The sequence below is a fragment of the Electrophorus electricus genome, chromosome 12 (genome assembly GCF_041902795.1).
Source record: "Electrophorus electricus isolate QZ-2024a chromosome 12, ASM4190279v1, whole genome shotgun sequence".
NCBI classification, from domain to species: domain Eukaryota; kingdom Metazoa; phylum Chordata; class Actinopteri; order Gymnotiformes; family Gymnotidae; genus Electrophorus; species Electrophorus electricus.
Window position 1 is genome coordinate 13,296,147 of NC_137508.1, and position 17,790 is coordinate 13,313,936.

Consider the following 17,790-nt stretch of genomic DNA (forward strand, 5'->3'; position numbering starts at 1 on the left):
ACCGTGACTACAATACACCAAACAAGAAAGAAGCAATCTGACCAAATAGAATTTCTAAGAAGAAGCTGATATGTGAGAAACAAAATAAGGGCCTAATTGAAAGTGTGAAGGACTCAAGAGCCCAAAGAAATAATAAAGGCAGAGAGAAGATAAAGGACAGAGCAGACAGCTTTAGGATATGTTTGCTATTGTGATAAAGCACCTGTCTTTGCGCCGCATTACTTGAATTAACAAAAGAACAGCAGCTTCTGGGATCTCTGTGGATTTGTACAAAACACCTCTCATGCACACATTTAAGTTTTGCATGAAACATAATTACTGAATTTTCTCAAAGAAGTGCAATTTGTGATTCTTTATTATAACGATTTGGATTTGTTATTAATCCACGAAGATCAACTCCTGAAGAAGTAAAAAAGATTCAGGTCTGAAGAACAAAAGGGGTCTAATTGAACTGGGAACTGACGCATTTTGTATATTTCCACAGTGTTTATGATGTATTACAATTAGGGATAGATTTGGTTTTGGGGTGACGTCGGGCACAATGCTTATTTTTTTTATCCATCATAGACGTATAGTGCCTATTTAGAGTACTAATGTGTCTTTTACGCACACTTTCATAGCAGACTATTAAAAAAGAAAAGGTCTTATGTTGTTCGTTTACCTTCTGTCACTGGGTGGCAATATTGCGCTAGTTCAACCTACATTTGGTAGGCAACACCAAATCTGCAAAAGTTTTGTAAAAAAAAAAATAAAAAAAAATAAATATATATATATATATATATATATATATCTTCTAACAGGCCAATTGGTCAGATCAGATCAGCTACTAGTAACTCCTGATTAGCTTTACAACACAACGGTCTTTACATCTTGTAACTAGGCCACATCTGAAAAACTACAGAGAATAGGCTACATAGGGTTAACACTGAAAAAGCAGGCCCAATTCAGTTTAGATTTTAGTAGGCTACGGTTCCTATAACATAACGGTATGTTCTGTACTACTGTTCATGTAAAACTGCAAAATCTCTGGGACGTGCGTCCCAATGCGAATTAGTCTTTAGGACCAAGAGAGAAAGTGAGCGCACTGCTATAAAGACGGCAGATAACGTTCAAGTCACGTACATTCGTGTACGGAGATCCGACACCCACGAAACGTCCAAGAAATGCAGTAGGTGTGCATAGGTTCAGCCGTAGCCTAAACAAAACGAGTGTCAAAATGCAACATCCTCTACACCGTTTCCGCGCGAAAGGCGGATCGTTGTTATCTGGATGATTTTTCAACCCTTTCTTTGGTAAATTACTTTTTGAAGATACGGACAGCAAACCGGACACTGGACTTTCTAAGACCTCTAGAATTCGCATTGGGAGGGATATAAGACACAAAAATTGCGTGCAGCAGGGCATATGTTTGAACGTCATATCTACTGGGTTCATAGACTGCGTTCAGCTCCGAAGGTAAGTGCTTGTCTTACCAGTCAGATCACGAACTTGTACAGCAAATGAATGAATGCACCAGTATTACATAAATACATTCTAGCCTCATGTAGCCGGTTAGGTTTAGTTTGCCCAGAATGATTAAAATCATTGTATTAGTATTTGTGTTTGTTATGTATAAATTGGTAGCATTAGCTATTTTACGCGTGTTGCCCCGCTGGATTGTAGATTACCACGGTATGTCTGCGAAGATAATGACAGTATATCTCATTTCTCTTTCTATTTTTATTCCTGGAACACTGTAAAGTGCGGTACCATGGACAGCTCCTGTGGTAGCGCCAAAATTAGGATTTCATGACTTCTCACAGCATCTATCCCAGTGCTACCAATAAATTTGCTTTTTTCTTTTCTCTCTCTCTCTCTCTCTCTCTCTCTCTCTCTCTCTCTTATACTGAACATATATTTTGGGTTAACAAAATAGATACCAGGAAAATGAATGAATCTGAGTTTTCTGAAATGTACTGGTTTTGAAATGAACTAAAGTTTAGATTCAAATGGACTGGTTTTGGTGCTTTTTTAAAAACATTTTAAAAATTGTTTTATTTAAGTAAAATTTCAACATTTCAACATTAAAACATTATTCAAACAGGCTGTTGCATCTTCTTAGCATCTCGAGGTTATTGAATTAACTGCAAGAGATTAATAGTCACTGGTGGGGATATTTTAATACACAGGCAACAAGCACTAAAAATAATTAAAGTATCTGGTCCCATTTCGACCATAACAGATCATAACAATAAGCCTGTGTTGAAATTCCGACTGTGTAAAATCAGTGCTGATGAAGATTCAACACATCGTAAGCCAATGATTACACTATACTGCAGTTACTCATTTTCAGTGTCATACTAAATTATGATCTAACACTTCTGACAGGGCTTAGCTTCACGTGATTGTTCCATGTAATGGCTAATTCTTTTAATTAATTTAGGTGATTACAGTCTATGAACAGTTGCTGTTGGTGAATGTGTTCATTTAAAAAATGTGCCTATTTTATCAATCATTTTCCCCCCCCCCAACCTTATATGTATATAGGTATGTATTTTATATCAAGAGAATCAAAACTAACACTCAAGGACCTATTTTATGGGCCCTATTGTCAGTTTTACTGGCTCATTCTAAATTCCAACATCTCCTTTCCCAACACATTAATAACTTTTTTTCTGCAGAACAGGAAGCTGGAAAGTTGATTGCCATTACGCTGTGATCCAATCTCCAAATGTTTAGCTTTCCCCATAGTAAAAAAGCATCTAATTGGTCACACAGAAATTAACAAGAAGCTGAGGTCTGTTAATATGTTTATCAGGACCTGCAGAGGAAGACCCACAGCTGTGGACCTGATAAGGCATACATTTACAAGTGTTCTCAGGACTCAATCCAGTGGAGCTCTTACCACTGTTTTACTGAACTGGCATTTCTAGTTAATTATGGGACCCTGCACTCTTATTTGGGAAGCTGTAGACTCATGGTCAGCATCAAGAAAAATATTATTGTAGTATTGGGCTTCATCCTCAAGATTGCTATTAAATATATTTGTATCCTTTGTGATATGCCTCTATGCAAAATCCATTATGTGATGAAAAGTGCAGCTTTTCAAAACTAAAGATTTGGACGCACATTTTTACGGTGTACTGCATTCTTAATAAGGGATGTGTGCATTATGCATTAGGGACCTCAGCAATGACCATCTCTCATCTTGGATAAAGGGTTTTCCTGCTGAGATCAGCAGAAAAGTGTGTGTAAATTCCAGGGAGCTTGGCCATGCGCCTGCTGATGGTTTGGTGATGTTATGCCCAGAATCAGTGGCTCAGGGGTGCATGACAGTGTAGTCTGAGCAGCTAGCATTTACATAACTGGAAAACTATTCCTAGATCTCTATAAAAATTCTAAACAGGAAATGGAGGAGGCATGTCAGGCACCTACGTGATGACTAGGAGTGGGACATTCATTGCAATATTTTTGAGGGTTTGCTGATCTATTTTAAAAAGGTTGCCTATTAAAATATTTTTGGTGACTGTTTTGTTATTTTACAAAGCAAATAGTTTATCCTGTGAGGGAGACATTTTAGGTATCAGTTCTAGTTTTTCTTTTGAATGAGTTTCTTTTAAGGCATGGGAAAAATGCATCATAAGTCTGGATCTGGACCACCATCTGTTGCGTGTGCGTGGTATTACAACATGTGGGAAGTGCTAAACCATGCCATGATATGCTTCATAGAAACACAATAACTCATGTAATGCATGCAATCCTAAATTATTAGCATACTTATACATTCACATAGCATACTGTGAAAAACTTCCATTATTGAAATGTAATAATTATTATGTAGTCATCAGTCAGAGCTTCATAACTGGTGAGAATATGTTGGCAATATTTTTAAATACATGCATTTAGGTATAGATAATGGATCATTTTTCTTATCTCTTAATTTAAAGAATTTAAATTTAATTTAAACATTTTTAATAAAAACACAGTTAACAGAGCTAATGCAGTGTTTCCCATTACTCGGTGATTGAGAATTTGAAAATCAGATATTAAAGTCAAATTTTTGAGCATATTCCCTATTCTTTTGATAACGACCTAGTTTTCATAAAATAGCTGCCTTAAAGTGGAGGATGTACGTGGCAATGCAGCCCTCTCCGGATTGTGGCAGTGGTTTGTGATTAGATATGAATGGCTATGATAAACCTTTGTGAGTAAACGTGGAAATGGAAAGATATGACATCACATTTGTTTCTAATACAGGAAGGAAAGAGGCAATGGTTCCACCTCATGCCTCCTCAGCATCACTCCTGAGGCAAACCAGCAACAGGAGTATCATCATTCACTAGGCCAGGATGGAAGCTGGGCTCAGGGCAGGACTGTGGGCAGGAGAGGAGAAAGACCCTCCTGGTCAGCGGAAGCCATCGCCAATGGGAGACCCAGGCCCTGAGCATTACCAGCGCAACGGCCTCATCAACACTCACGGCATAGTGGTGGAGACCAAGGACGGCTTGGTACCTGTGTATTCTGCCCCACACTATCAGAGCCACATGGCAGTCAATCTCTCCCCCCAACAGGCGAGCCAGGATGGCAGTGGGTCTTGTGTTGGGGGGCACCACCCCCAGCTGCTCAACCCCAGTGCCCTGCCACAGGCGATGGACTCCTTCTTCAGGCCTAACCTCATCATGTACCCGGAAGGTCCGCTGAGAGCATGGGGGGAGTGCAGCGACTGCTGTGAGACCACCTTCATCGAGGACATGGCTCCAGCCTCATCTGCTGCTGCCGTCACTAAAGATGGGATCATGGTCGCTGACAGCAAGTTCCTGGACTTGTCTGTGGAGGATGCCAAGATTCACACTCTCTCCTATGATGTGGATGAAGATGATGAATTTCAAGAATTGGAGGTAAGAGTAGGACATTTATCATGCGTAGCATGAGGCAGTGCCAAGCATGTTAGTGGCTGCAGTACATATGCTTTCCAAAGCCCCACTATTTTTCCTGCTTTAAAATGCTATTTATCCTGTATGCAGGTATTTTATGCGAATTGTAGTTTATTGTTATTCATTTCACACTATCCAGTCATATGGAGCATGTTTCTCAAGTTCTTTCCACATGACTGGCTGTGAGTGTGTGTGTGTGTGTGTGTGTGTGTGTGTGTGTGTGTGTGTGTGTGTGTGTGTGTGTGTGTGTGCATTTAGTGGGGGGAAGTGCTTGTTGGAAGGCAGACAGGAGAGGGTGTGAGTGGAGTGGCAGTATGGACAGTCAGTCTCCTGCTGTGTGCCGCCTGGCTTCGCCACCTGTTCTGAGGTGACAGAGCAGTTGTGTGGATCCCTGTGATGCGACCATAATGTTGAGACAGGAGGAGAACATGCAGATGTGTTGGGGGGCCTAGTTAGTAGTCTTTTCATTTAAATCAAACAACCTCTGAGAAACCTTGAGCTGATGTCCAAAAAAGCAGCAAGAGAATCTTCATGTGAAGTTCTACCTAGTATAGACAGTCATACAGTCATAAAATAATTATACAATATTGAAATATTATAAGAAAAAAATTTGTAATTGTTCCTTTACTTTATATTGTGCCCATAATTAACACTTTTTAGTGCCTTTTTTGTATTGTAAAAATGGCTTTTACACAACTACATAGTATGAATGTGGGGCAAATAAAGTCTTATATAGTGAAATTTAATAATATAATATAATGCACATATATTGACATAACACTACCTACAACTGTCTATATATATATATATATATATATATATATATATATATATATATATATATATTTTTTTTTTTTTTTTTAATTCCTTTGAATTATGAGCTAGGGCTATCAGTTTTTTGCAAACATTTTCAAGAAAATCTAACCTTTAAATAAAACATCACCATGTACCCTTTGAAGAACTAAAGCCAGTGCACAACTGCCTTAGGCAACCAAAACTGTTTAGGTTTAACCAAGTAAATATGAAGGAGTATTCATGACTCATTGTTGCCTCAGTAAGACATACTGCACTTTGTCCTCCTGCTGAATGCACTACACTATTACAGACACAGAAAGTCGTTCATTATCCCTCCCAGTACTGATAAGCCCCTTGCACCATTCTAACTATATTAACCATTTAGGATGTGTTCAGACCTTCTGTTAAAACTATACTTTTGAAACTCATTTTGGTACCCAATTAGTAGAGCAGTTGACTTGCGTATTATGCAGCCACACTCTTCAGGTTGTTGTGGCCCCTCCCCTTTCCACGCCTTCCACCATGTGACATGCAGTGCTGAATACGTTGTAATGGTTAGCCCGCCAGAGAATGCAGTTTATAAATGAGAGGTCTGAGAACGCATGCAGAGGTTGTTCAGTGCTGCTGGACCTCGGTGAGGAAATCATTCTGATGATCATTTTTTGTTTTTTTTACCTGCTTATACATAGACAAATCACGATAGAACTCCAATTTGATAATTGGAAACAAACACCAAAATTCTTTTGTGGGAATTGGCTTCATATTAGGAATAAATGAACAATATTGTTGGTTGGAAAATGTGCCATGTGTTTTGTACTTTGGAATTTATGTTGCATGAGTCAATCCAAAATGAGGTGTCAGTATGAAAGGCAATGGATTAGTGTGTTAGGGTTAATTTAGACTGGCTTTGCAAACCTGTTGCTGTAATGAAGCAAATATACATCATACCTATATAACAGAAGCCCCTGTTCCTTAGCATTCTAATGATGAATATGTTTTATTAAATATTTTATCAGTTGCTATTGGCGGTTACATTTTATCTCATTTGGGGTGCAGACTAGTTGACATTGCTGTCCATGAATATGCATCACACTGAATTTCAGAAATTCATCAAATGCAATAAGCTTAAGGGTCTTACATTCTGAATGAAGAGGATGAAAATGCATTACATTTTTAACTATGTACATATGATTTGTTTATCTTTGATCTGCTGTTTCACTGATGCATGTTCCATTATCTTTTTGCGTGCAAGTGTGTGTGTGTATGTGTATGTAGGTGTACAATCCCCCACACCGTTACTAGTCTTCAGTCTTTCTATCTCCACAACACCTACACTATTGCAACTGAGTTTCCATAACACATTTTAGAGGGACAGAGTGTATTAAAACTAAAAGATTTATGTTGCCATGACACACGAGGCTCCGAATCATTGCAATGGGGTGTTTTATAAGAGAGGGAGAGACTGCAAAATGGAATCACATGACAAAGGGAGAGAGTGAGAGAAAAAACATTGTTCATCAAGTGTGGTGCAGTATGTCCCTATCCATGACCATATTCAGAAGAGCATGCTGGTGCAAACTTATGGCAAGAGATGTGTATTGTCCCTCTGCACACCCACAATAAAGGGAAAATAACACTATAACAAAATAAAACACTTCACAGATCCATGACCTATACAACAATACTCTCTCACCAAAACACATGGTTTGCAAATATGTGACATAATCATTAAATCTGCTGTCTTTCTCTATGAACAAAAGGCACGATGTGTTGTTTGTTTGATCAGTTTGTCATCAACACCAGGTATAATCCTTCCTGTTTGGTCCATCTGCATGACATATTCAGTTTTCGTTAACCTTCAGCACTCTAATATTGTATGCAAATGTCTGATATTGCTGACTGTGTTATCTTTATATCAAGACCATTTCAGGATGTTTAGTGACAGTAATTCTCAAAGTAGATTACACTCATATTCAAAAATAGATTATCTTTCCCTTTCTCCAGAACCATACTTTTCAATTAGGCTGGCACCCACTGCCATTTGAATGGCAAATCATGCTATTGTTCTGGAGGAGTAATATATCACATGGGAATTTTATATACTTCAGGCAATAACACAAATTGCACTATAGCATAAACATATCTTGAAATATGGGAGGCACAAACGTGTTGTTCACCATGGTGACCAATTCAAAACATGTCAATGGGAAACTTCAGAAATAGAATAGATAACAGACACTAGAGGTCATATTGCCAAATAGGCTGTCCTTCTGAACTGGCTGGGTCTTTCCCTTGGTTTGGAAAGACGAGGCTGGAACTCATTGTAGAAAGATTGTAGTTTGCCCTCCATACCTTGTCTGATTCGCTTAGCATTTAGAGTTTCCTTCAAATGTCTTTCCGCAGAGTGAGTACTCGAGCGACTCAGAGAGCGAGGACAACTTCCTCACGATGCCCCCGCGCGACCACCTGGGCCTGAGCGTCTTTTCCATGTTGTGCTGCTTCTGGCCCCTTGGCATTGCAGCCTTCTACCTGTCACATGAGGTAACGAGCCGTCATCCACCCAGCTCCTTATCAATTTCCATCGCCTCCCGATGCTGAATTCGTCCGGCCTCGGGTGGCTGCTATATGCTATGTTAACAAAATTGTCAAGATTCCTGTACAAGGTAACTGTGTTTTGTTTTAAATCGGAGATGTGTAGGGCAAAGATGAAATCCTTTGAGAACTCGCACTCCCGTGTAAAGGCATGGAGATAAACGCATACATCGCGGTGCCTATTTTGTGAACCTAGCTCCACACTGAGCCGATGAGTATATTGGAGATAACGGAACGTAGCAATGATTCAGTGCGTCATCAGTGCCACATTCCTAAACACCGCCGACCACGAGAAGTGAGAGGCCATTAGAAGTCTTGGGAATTTCAGAGTCCCATTACTGTGCAACAAGGGATGGTTGCCTCATGATACTTTAGGTCCAGCGTGAAATTACAGAAACTCTACCAAGAGAGTTACACCATCCAGCGGAGAAGTGTCAATGCCAGTGGTACCTAGAGAATTGCGTTTCACGCAGCTTCTTCATTTTATAGATGGTGATACTGCTTTTAAAATGCTTGTAAAACAGATGAATCATAAATATATTATTATTTCAACCCATTCGGAACTGTAAAGTACGCATTTGTGACTTTGGTACATTGGCCAGTCATTGATTCTTCGTTAAATGCTGATGTTAGAAGCAGCTAACAGACCACTACACTTCTCTCTCCTTCTCTTTCTTTCTCTCTCCCTCTGCTCTTTGTCATTCTGCGCATCACGACTCAACACCTACAGCTCTGTAATTCTCCAACTGAAAGGAGAAAAAAGTCCTCCCAGCCTGGCACTGGCAACTAAGCCCACGCCAAAATCAATTCCCAAAAAACCCACTACAAAGTCTCACGTCAAAATCAATTTTGTAAAACCCCACCAAAACAAAGCATCACAGTTATTAAAAAAAAAAACAACCTCAAAAAAACAAAACTGTCCTGAAATTGGAACTAGCTCCTGAGTCATTCAGTAAGGGCTTAGAAGACTCTCAGTCCCTATTCTCAAGATACATGTTTCTGCCCAATACTGTACTTGAATTCATACATACATAAATTTGACAGCCACAATTAAGGATGGGTGCTGTTTACCCATTCTAATACAAGCTTTTTACTGAACATTGAAAAAAAGATATTTAATTTAATCTAAATCAAAGAGAACAGATTTAATAAATGAAAGTTGGTTTAAGCGTGCTTAAATCTTGTTCACCTTGTGTCATAGTTGAGTATTGAAGGTGAACTCTTATCAGGATTGATTGACCTCAAGGTTTTGGTAGAATGTGAGGTGTAGAAAGCTACTTTATGGTTGCTTAACAACCCTGCTGTCAAAGGGGGGGACCTCAAACAGACTTCAAAATGAGAGGCACTTTAGGCCACAGCTTTCAGCTTGATTTCAGTGTATCAACACAGACTTCAAAGGTCCTGCAGCTTATAACTGGTTTCTTTTTTTCACCAAACAATCCATAGAAAACAGATCATAATGACACAGAAGCACCTCGTATTGGGGGGCACTGTGACACGAGATGTCTGTCTGTCTTTATGACCCCCTGCTGTCCTGACTCAAAACAGGATTTCAAGAGTGCCATTATAAACTAAATTGTTTTGGGCTTTTTTCAGCTTTCCCTCTCCAGGCTGAGCGTATTTCTGAACTGCCAAACAGTGCAACCTCAGGGGACTGTCCAGTAATTGCAACAAAATACCAACATTTCCAGCATTACTTTGTTAGCCCACCTGCATGTTTTCTTTATGTGTGACAAACGTATGTATTCAAGGTGAGATTTAATATTCTATGGCACTAGTGACAGCTGGTCTTCCGAAAGTGTTTTCCCCCGTTAGATTCTTGGCCTTATCTCTGAGTTTTAGGCAAACTTCAAGAATTGAAACAGTTCAGCAGTTCATTACTCATGAGCCCTGACTAGAGCAGTGTGGAGTTAAAATGCCATGTATTATGCATTCAGCCCTGTCACAGTGCTTTTCATCTTTTATCTGGGTTGGCCAAGAAGGAAATAGATGGGCAATTCTGTGAAACCCATTCACCTATATATAAAAAAAAACAGGACTTTTTTTTATGAATGGACCAGGATCAATGTTCTGTGAGAGAGGGCAGAGGTAAACAGCTTGCAACAAATCCTTTTCATCACCACCTCTAAGAATGGCAACATATTTTGACTGTTGAAGCCAACTGTAGCCAAGTGAGATATATATACACACACACACACACACACACACACACACACACACACACACACATATGCGTGTCTTTGCAGTAATCCTCAAGCCATTACTCAGTTGGGGAGAAAGAGGCCTTACAAATACTGTTTCCTGTTTTAAAGTCCTGAAACTGACCTGCAACAGTCTGTTTCCACTAAGCCTGTGTGCATAATCTGATTTGTTACTTATAGAGTGCATTCTAACACAAATGGGGCAAGCTCTTTATGTAATATTTTGTCTCAGAGGAGAGCATGTGTGGGCCACTTAAGGCATTATCTCAGAATAAATATGTTCCAAGGACAATGGATGGACACATTTGACAAAGCAGGTTTTACTTATATAAAATATGTATATATGTATATATACAGGCTTTAGTGGGTGTTTCTCATGTTCTTATTCAGTCAGCAGAGATTCACACTTGTATTTCTTTATGCATTCTGTATCTCTTGAAAATCATGTTAGTGTATTGTGTAGTATTGTGTGCATTTCAGTACTATATCATTAAACTAATGCTTAGTCTTGAAGGTGTACTAAAGAATAACCCAACAGCTTGATGGAGCCGTGAAATGCATTTTGCCATTTTCAAGCAAAATCATGTTTACTTTAATTTATCTTTCCCTTGTATCTTCAACTTCACCACTGCACAGTTGTTATTAGGTTTGCTTTGATTTGATATTATTAAGCAGGCATAATGTGAAGACATAAAGCTTAAATTTCCTGTTTGGGCAGAACAATAGTATTGTTAATCATGTTTGCCTTGTAAATGTCTTTATTAGCAGATGGTGAAAAAAAATGTTTTTTTAAAGACAATCACAATTCATAGGCCATCGTGCAGCTTGGGTTTCTTTAACTGAATGCTAAGAAAAGGCCATTTAGAACAGTGTTATATACATTGCTGCACAATTCAAAAAATGTAAAATTCATTATAAAGTCTCACCCTTAGCCTAGCCTAGGTTTGCCTGAGGCATTCATTTGTATTTTTGAAAGAGACAAATCATCCTTTTGGTGTAAACCACATAACAGGCTATGCATACAGACATAGTTACATATCTTTGCCACTAATGCTTCTGACATACTTCCTTATTTGTTTTGTTGTATTTGACAGTATATTTATAGCAGTACCGACCTATTACTTGACAGGCATGCAGGCTTCGTCGTGCTTAAATATTCTGAATGAAATGTCACCATAAATCAGTGAACCGTGAAGCTGAATCAGTGAAACTGTAGTTTTGTATACAGTACCTCTATAAAACTTGTACAAAGTGTGTGCGTGCGGATAGAACGCTTATGAGTTGGGCTTGCTTTATTGCCTGGCCTTAATGTTCCTGTCATAGTATATTAACTCACCTACGGGTTGCTTTTGGAAGGTGAGAGGGGATTGCACTGTGTGTACGTCCCTCATTAGTGGAGACATATTTGATGTTCATCATAACATGCTAATGTTGCTTTGGTTTAAAGCCATGTTACCCTTATGGCAAAATTTCAGCAGCAACAGTTCAAAAGAGAAGAGAATAATGTATGGAAATAAACCTCCATACAGAGAGCAAAATTCCATTTTCTCTCTTCACAAGGAAGGCAACAATTCCATTTTACCTTTACGGAGATGATTCCTTTTATTTAGCTGGATCTCCCAGGCTGTCACCTCCAAGCTCACATGGAAGAATTACTGTCAGTTTTTGTTAAAAGTAGAGATGGTTTAACATTTGCCTCAGAATGGTGCAGCGCAGAGTAAATCTCAGGTTCTGCATGCAGAACACTCTTCTATGGCCAGGTTGGGGAGGATGAGACAAATAAATTATACAATCACTGCTTTTGAATTTTACATCTACATATAATTAGGTTTCAGTCATAAATCTTCTTCATAGCTGTGAAAGGCCTGAAAGGCAGAGATGTTGGTATATAAATTCATTTCTCCTGATAGTTGCTGCCCTGGTCAGGAATAGTTGCCTATGAAACCATCAAGCAATCGTGGTCCCGGAGTGCATTATGTCATGTTTCCAAAGAGTCAGGAACGTTTGAGCGATATGCCAGGAAAGTAAATCGATCACAGAGCTGGATATAACGACTTGCTGGCTTGCCTCTTGGGTTCCAGAGCTACAATTTATGCCTCGGCAGGAAGCATTACACCAATCTTGTTGACTAGGTTTGTATTGCAGGGCTACAGGGGAAGGTCTTTGAGGGAGGAGTGTACCAACAAGGCTTTTGAGCTGGCCGTTGGACTGTTTGCTTTTTAAACAATGTATCACAATAATATCACTGAGAGTTTTATTCAATCAGCTCCTTGGTAATGGAAAGGATGGCTTCTGCCACCCAGATGCTGTTCGAGTGAAAAATAAAGATACATTAGTCTAAAGAGCAGTAGGCTCTGGTATGCACATCAAAGGACCGAAGACTTTGATTTATTAAAATGGCAACCTGGTCATTTGTTTTATTTTAATCTCATTGTTTTAACATGCCAAAACAAAATTAATGTTGAATGACTATTAGCCTCAAACTAATTTTGAAATGGCATCACGTAAACTTGCTGCCTATTCTACCTCAGTAACATAAAGATGTGACCATGAGCCTAAAATCACACTTGCACTGTTTACGCCTGACATGCAGTTCACTGGAGCTCTGTGACCTTGGCTGCAGCTTGCACATTCTCATCACCTACATAACTCTGCATAACTCTGTGTGGGTGAAACAGATTGCATTTTCGAAATGAATTAATTACAAAGCACACACAGAAAAACCACATCCTCCCCCAACTGAGATCACCTTCGGATTTGGTCGGCTATTAGTGTGACAGCTGGTGCCAGACAAATTGGATCTTGTAGCAGAAGCTATGTTTTAAAAATGAGGCTTCAGATATATGTAAATCATCGACATGTAACCATGTGCACTTTCATAATGACTCATAATATATTTCATAATAATAAATGTTTTTTGTAGACCCATGAAGCTGTTAGTATACTTAGTAATTAATTATGTTTTGTTTTACTCAGATACATTTGGAGCTTGTGTTTACTACTGTAAGACTGTAATTTCCTTTGGGATGAATAAAGTTTTTTAATCTATGTTCATGCATAGTGTTGCTAAACCGCAGGTCATCCTGCGCTTTAATTGCTTCTACTGCATGACCCTTATCCTCTTTGTAAACATAGTATGTGCACCATTACACACTGCTTTTTCACTGGGGATTCTGTTCACTGTGGTCACTTCTCTGTGAACCACATGGAGAATGCATGAACGCATGAGCATTTCAGTCGCCCTGTCACGGGTCGCTGTCACGCCAGCGTGCCTGACCAGGGCCCTGGGGCTGGGGATTTGTTTAGTGTGAGTCAGTTATTATCTTTAGGAGTGTGGAGTTGACTTTTCCTTTTCTTCTCTTCCATTTTTCTTTCTGCTTTTTTCTCTGATTCCCTACTCCTCTGCAATGAGCTCTGCAATATACCTTCAGTCGCAAAGTGAAAATTGGGCTGCCTTGACAAAGCGTGAAAATTGTGTGCGTGCGTGTGTGTGTGTGTGAGAGAGAGAGAGAGAGAGAGAGAGAGAGAGAGGGAGAGAGAGAGAGAGAGGGAGAGAGAGAGAGAGAGAGAGGGAGAGAGAGAGGGAGAGAGAGAGAGAGAGAGAGAGAGAGAGAGAGAGAGAGAGAGAGAGAGAGAATGAGGGGGAAACTGAAACAGAGAATGTGTGTGTTTTAACCTCCTTTTAGCCAGGCTTTCCAGTTGGAATGAAAGCACATAGTAATAATTCTAAAACACAAACATAACATGTTTTACTTATAGTTAACAGACAGTTGAAAGTGGTGATGGGGCAAGAGCTCAAAAATCATAGGATTTCTTTTCGCGATCCTCTTGTGTCTATTTCTCTCAGGTCTGTGATCTTGGCTTTCCATGCCTGCAGTAATAAGATTTGGATGAAGCAGCTACGTTGGGTTTTCATAATATGATTTGATGATGGATGAATGTCATCAGGTTATGCTTACTATGCTGTGGCCTGTTTGATGGCTGGTTGCTCGGGTAAAGATGTAAGCCAAAAGGCAGCAGGCAGGCAGCCTGGCTATTCTCTTGTTGTTATGTAAGAGATCATATAAATAGAAAGAGGAGAAAAATTGGAGAGGTCAAAAAGAGACATTTGTCACTGAGGAAGAGAAACAACATGACAGCAGGGTGTACGTTTAGAACAGGCAGAGACATAAATGAATTCATCAGAAAAAAAGGCCTTAATCTTCAAAGCCTTATAAACCCTTAGGAGAGAACAGAACCATGGCTGTCTAATTATTTATGCAGCCACACTTCACCAGATCCCTCTGTCAGTCAGCTGCTGGAGAGGGCCAATTAATAATTTCACCTGTTTTCTCTTTTTCCTCACTCCCTCAACATCTTTTTTTTTTTTTTACCCTTCTTTTACTCTAATAATATTCTATGCATGCTTGTTTCCTCTTTCTATTCTACCTGGGCATCTACTGATGCATTTCTCTGTTTCCTGTCTATGTTTCTCTGTCCCAACAGACGACTAAAGCAGTGAAGAAAGGGGACTTTCACCAGGCCAGCTCCAGTTCCAGACGAGCTCTCTTCCTGGCTGTGCTGTCCATCACCATTGGGACTGGCATTTATGTGGGCGTGGCCGTGGCCCTTATCGCATACCTCTCCAAGAAAAACCACTGGTAGCCTCGCCCCACCTCCAATCTCTTGGAAGACTGGCCATCAATGTGGATTTACTCTGAGAGCCACTGGAACTGATTAACAATTGACACACTTGACTCCAGCACTTTTATGAATCACATGAAATCACTGAATGGATGCTCATTTGTTAAACATAGTGATTGTTTTGCAGTGTGAAATTATGACTTGTTTTTTGGTACTTACTGTTCATACAGTAGAGAGACTGCACCGAGAGACTATAGAAACCGACACTTTAACATGTATTAATGAGTTGAGGACATCAGTTTAGCTGGTCTTGAGCAGTCCCAAACACTGTACAGTAATCATTGTGCTAATTTAACCCTTTGAACCTTTGGTGTTTTTCTTTTCTTTTGGCCGGTGATGCCGGGGTTTGAGAAACACAGTCTATTTGAGATGCCACAGTGCTTTGAAGTCTTTTTAACAAGAGCTACAATAATATCTTGTGGATTCTATACCACAAGAAGGGGCTTTTTCAAGACACTTTTAAAAAAAATTCAAAGATAAAATGGACACAAAGCCATAAGTGGTCTGTAAGACACTGGATGTCAACTCTTCTGGTCTTGCAGTAGCCTTTTGATCTGAGCGGGCATGTAGATATTTGTAAACCATTCAGTGCTGATGAATCTTCAGTCCTCTGATACCAGGCCCCATGCTTTCAGCTTCAACATGATAAATGATGATTCAGTAGCTGCTTCCACTCTAAGGGTTACATTGTAAATGAGCTCCACCATTTTAGAGATTCCAGCCATCACTTTCCAATTAAATGTAATCGTTTCATTCAAATCTAGTTGTGATCTATGTGACCTTTCTTATGACAAGCTTGATTTTGTACAGCTCAGTGGACTCTTGCACCAAAAAAAAACAGGAGATTAAAGTGAGATATCAATTTTCAGATAAAATGCACAACAGTCTTATATCCAGAAAGGAAACACAAAAACACAGAAATGAATTCAGCTGATATATGTGAGCAGTATGATGTATGTGCCTCTTGCACATACGGTACTGGTTAGCTAGGGAAATCCCAGTCAATTACTATTATTCTGTGCTGTGTGGAGATACATTTTAGAAATACTAGACAAATAAATAGCTTACAATTGGAGCCCAAGTCCAAAGAATATCACAAAAACTGGATTGGATCAGGTGTACTTGGCCCATGTAAGTGCACTCATTAGGACATAAATAACAAAAAAAACCTTCATGTAGATCAGCACTATTACTCTGCACAATATAAATAAGGGTCCAGTCCTATCCAAGCTCATCACAGCTCTACTACAGGCTAAATGACTAATCACCCACACGCACCATGCATATTTCATTTCAACAGAAACATATTCACTGCTTGTCAATAATATTAGCTGGTCCTACCCTGAGCTGGGTCATGCATTTGGACGATGGAGACAGGCATGACGTAGGCCGTGACATCCCCCCTTAAGAGCTGGCAGGGTGGGGTGGGGACCCCGTGGAGAAAGATCAGGGAACGCTGAGGTTTCTCTCTAATTAAGGAAATTGCCATTCAGCCAAAGCAGGATGCTCATCTCGAGGTAATTAGTGAAGCTCTTGGTGTGCCAGCGTGCATGTGTGTGTGTGTGTGTGTGTGTGTGTGTGTGTCTGTGTGTGTGTGTATGTGTATATATGTGCAAGTATAGGATACTTGAAAGAGAGTGAACAAAGCCAGCACTGACTCAATTATAACACGTTCCGTTTTTCCATCACATTTCAGCAGCAGCCCTGGGAGATAAAATGTTGTGTTCTATAGCAAAGATCACTTGCTAGGTCTTTCCTGTCCTCTTTTCAAAGACTCTACAGCCTTAACTCAAAGAGATTCACCATTACAGAAAGAAAATTACTGCACGGTCTTAACTTCCATCAGTAACACAAGCACGTCTTGATTCAGGGTCTGCAGACATCAAATGTTGTTCCAGTGAAATAGACTGATGATACTGGCAGGAACGGGTGAAAGGAGTTATTTATTATAGAAGAGGAACCATTTGCTTTACAATGGATGGCTTTAATTTTTCTTTTTGAAGGCTACCCTTGTTGTGAGCTTTAAAAAACACACAGAAAGCTCCCGTGGAGTGCAGTGAATCCCGGGAGAGAACCATCAAGTTCACACTAAATTCCTGTTCTCTAATGAGGGTTGAGTCACCGGAACTTTAAAACTCTGCCAGCAACGCACCAAAAACAAATGCTTATCAGCGCTGTGTACTTAGGCTGCTCTGCTAACCATTGTAGCAAGACTGCAATTACTTGTCGTTGAGCCATTTTTGAAAAATTGATTTACCATTTGACACTATAGCCTACAGCCTATTAAGCTAACAATAGGCCATATCTTCTTGTTATATGTATGTATATGTTATATTATTTAATATTATATAATACATATGTATATGTATTATTTAATGTGGTAATTTACACAGTATATATATATATATATATATATATATATATATATATATATATATATATATATATATATATATATACACATATACATACACACACACACACACACACACACACACACACACACACACACACACACACATATATATATATATATATATATATATATATATATATATATATATATATATATATATACACACACACACACACACACACACACACAC

General features: G+C 39.3%; 1 protein-coding gene across 1 annotated transcript; it reads left to right on the top strand.

Annotated features, from left to right (window-relative positions):
* The first annotated feature begins 961 nt into the window (after nt 1-961).
* syndig1 (synapse differentiation inducing 1) lies at nt 962-15,970 on the top strand. The gene is made up of 4 exons (XM_081725258.1): nt 962-1,455; nt 4,237-4,877; nt 8,112-8,249; nt 14,987-15,970. The coding sequence occupies exons 2-4, from the start codon at nt 4,329-4,331 to the stop codon at nt 15,143-15,145; spliced, it is 846 nt and encodes a 281-aa protein (XP_081581384.1). The 5' UTR covers nt 962-1,455; nt 4,237-4,328; the 3' UTR covers nt 15,146-15,970.
* The last annotated feature ends 1,820 nt before the right edge of the window (nt 15,971-17,790 follow it).

Bases quoted from the DNA above. Each gene is read 5' to 3' on its own strand.
- syndig1 (XM_081725258.1), top strand. From the start codon at position 4,329: ATGGAAGCTGGGCTCAGGGCAGGACTGTGGGCAGGAGAGGAGAAAGAC. The intron at 4,878-8,111 runs GTAAGAGTAGGA...GTCTTTCCGCAG, and splicing joins ATGAATTTCAAGAATTGGAG to AGTGAGTACTCGAGCGACTC. The intron at 8,250-14,986 runs GTAACGAGCCGT...CTGTCCCAACAG, and splicing joins CCTTCTACCTGTCACATGAG to ACGACTAAAGCAGTGAAGAA.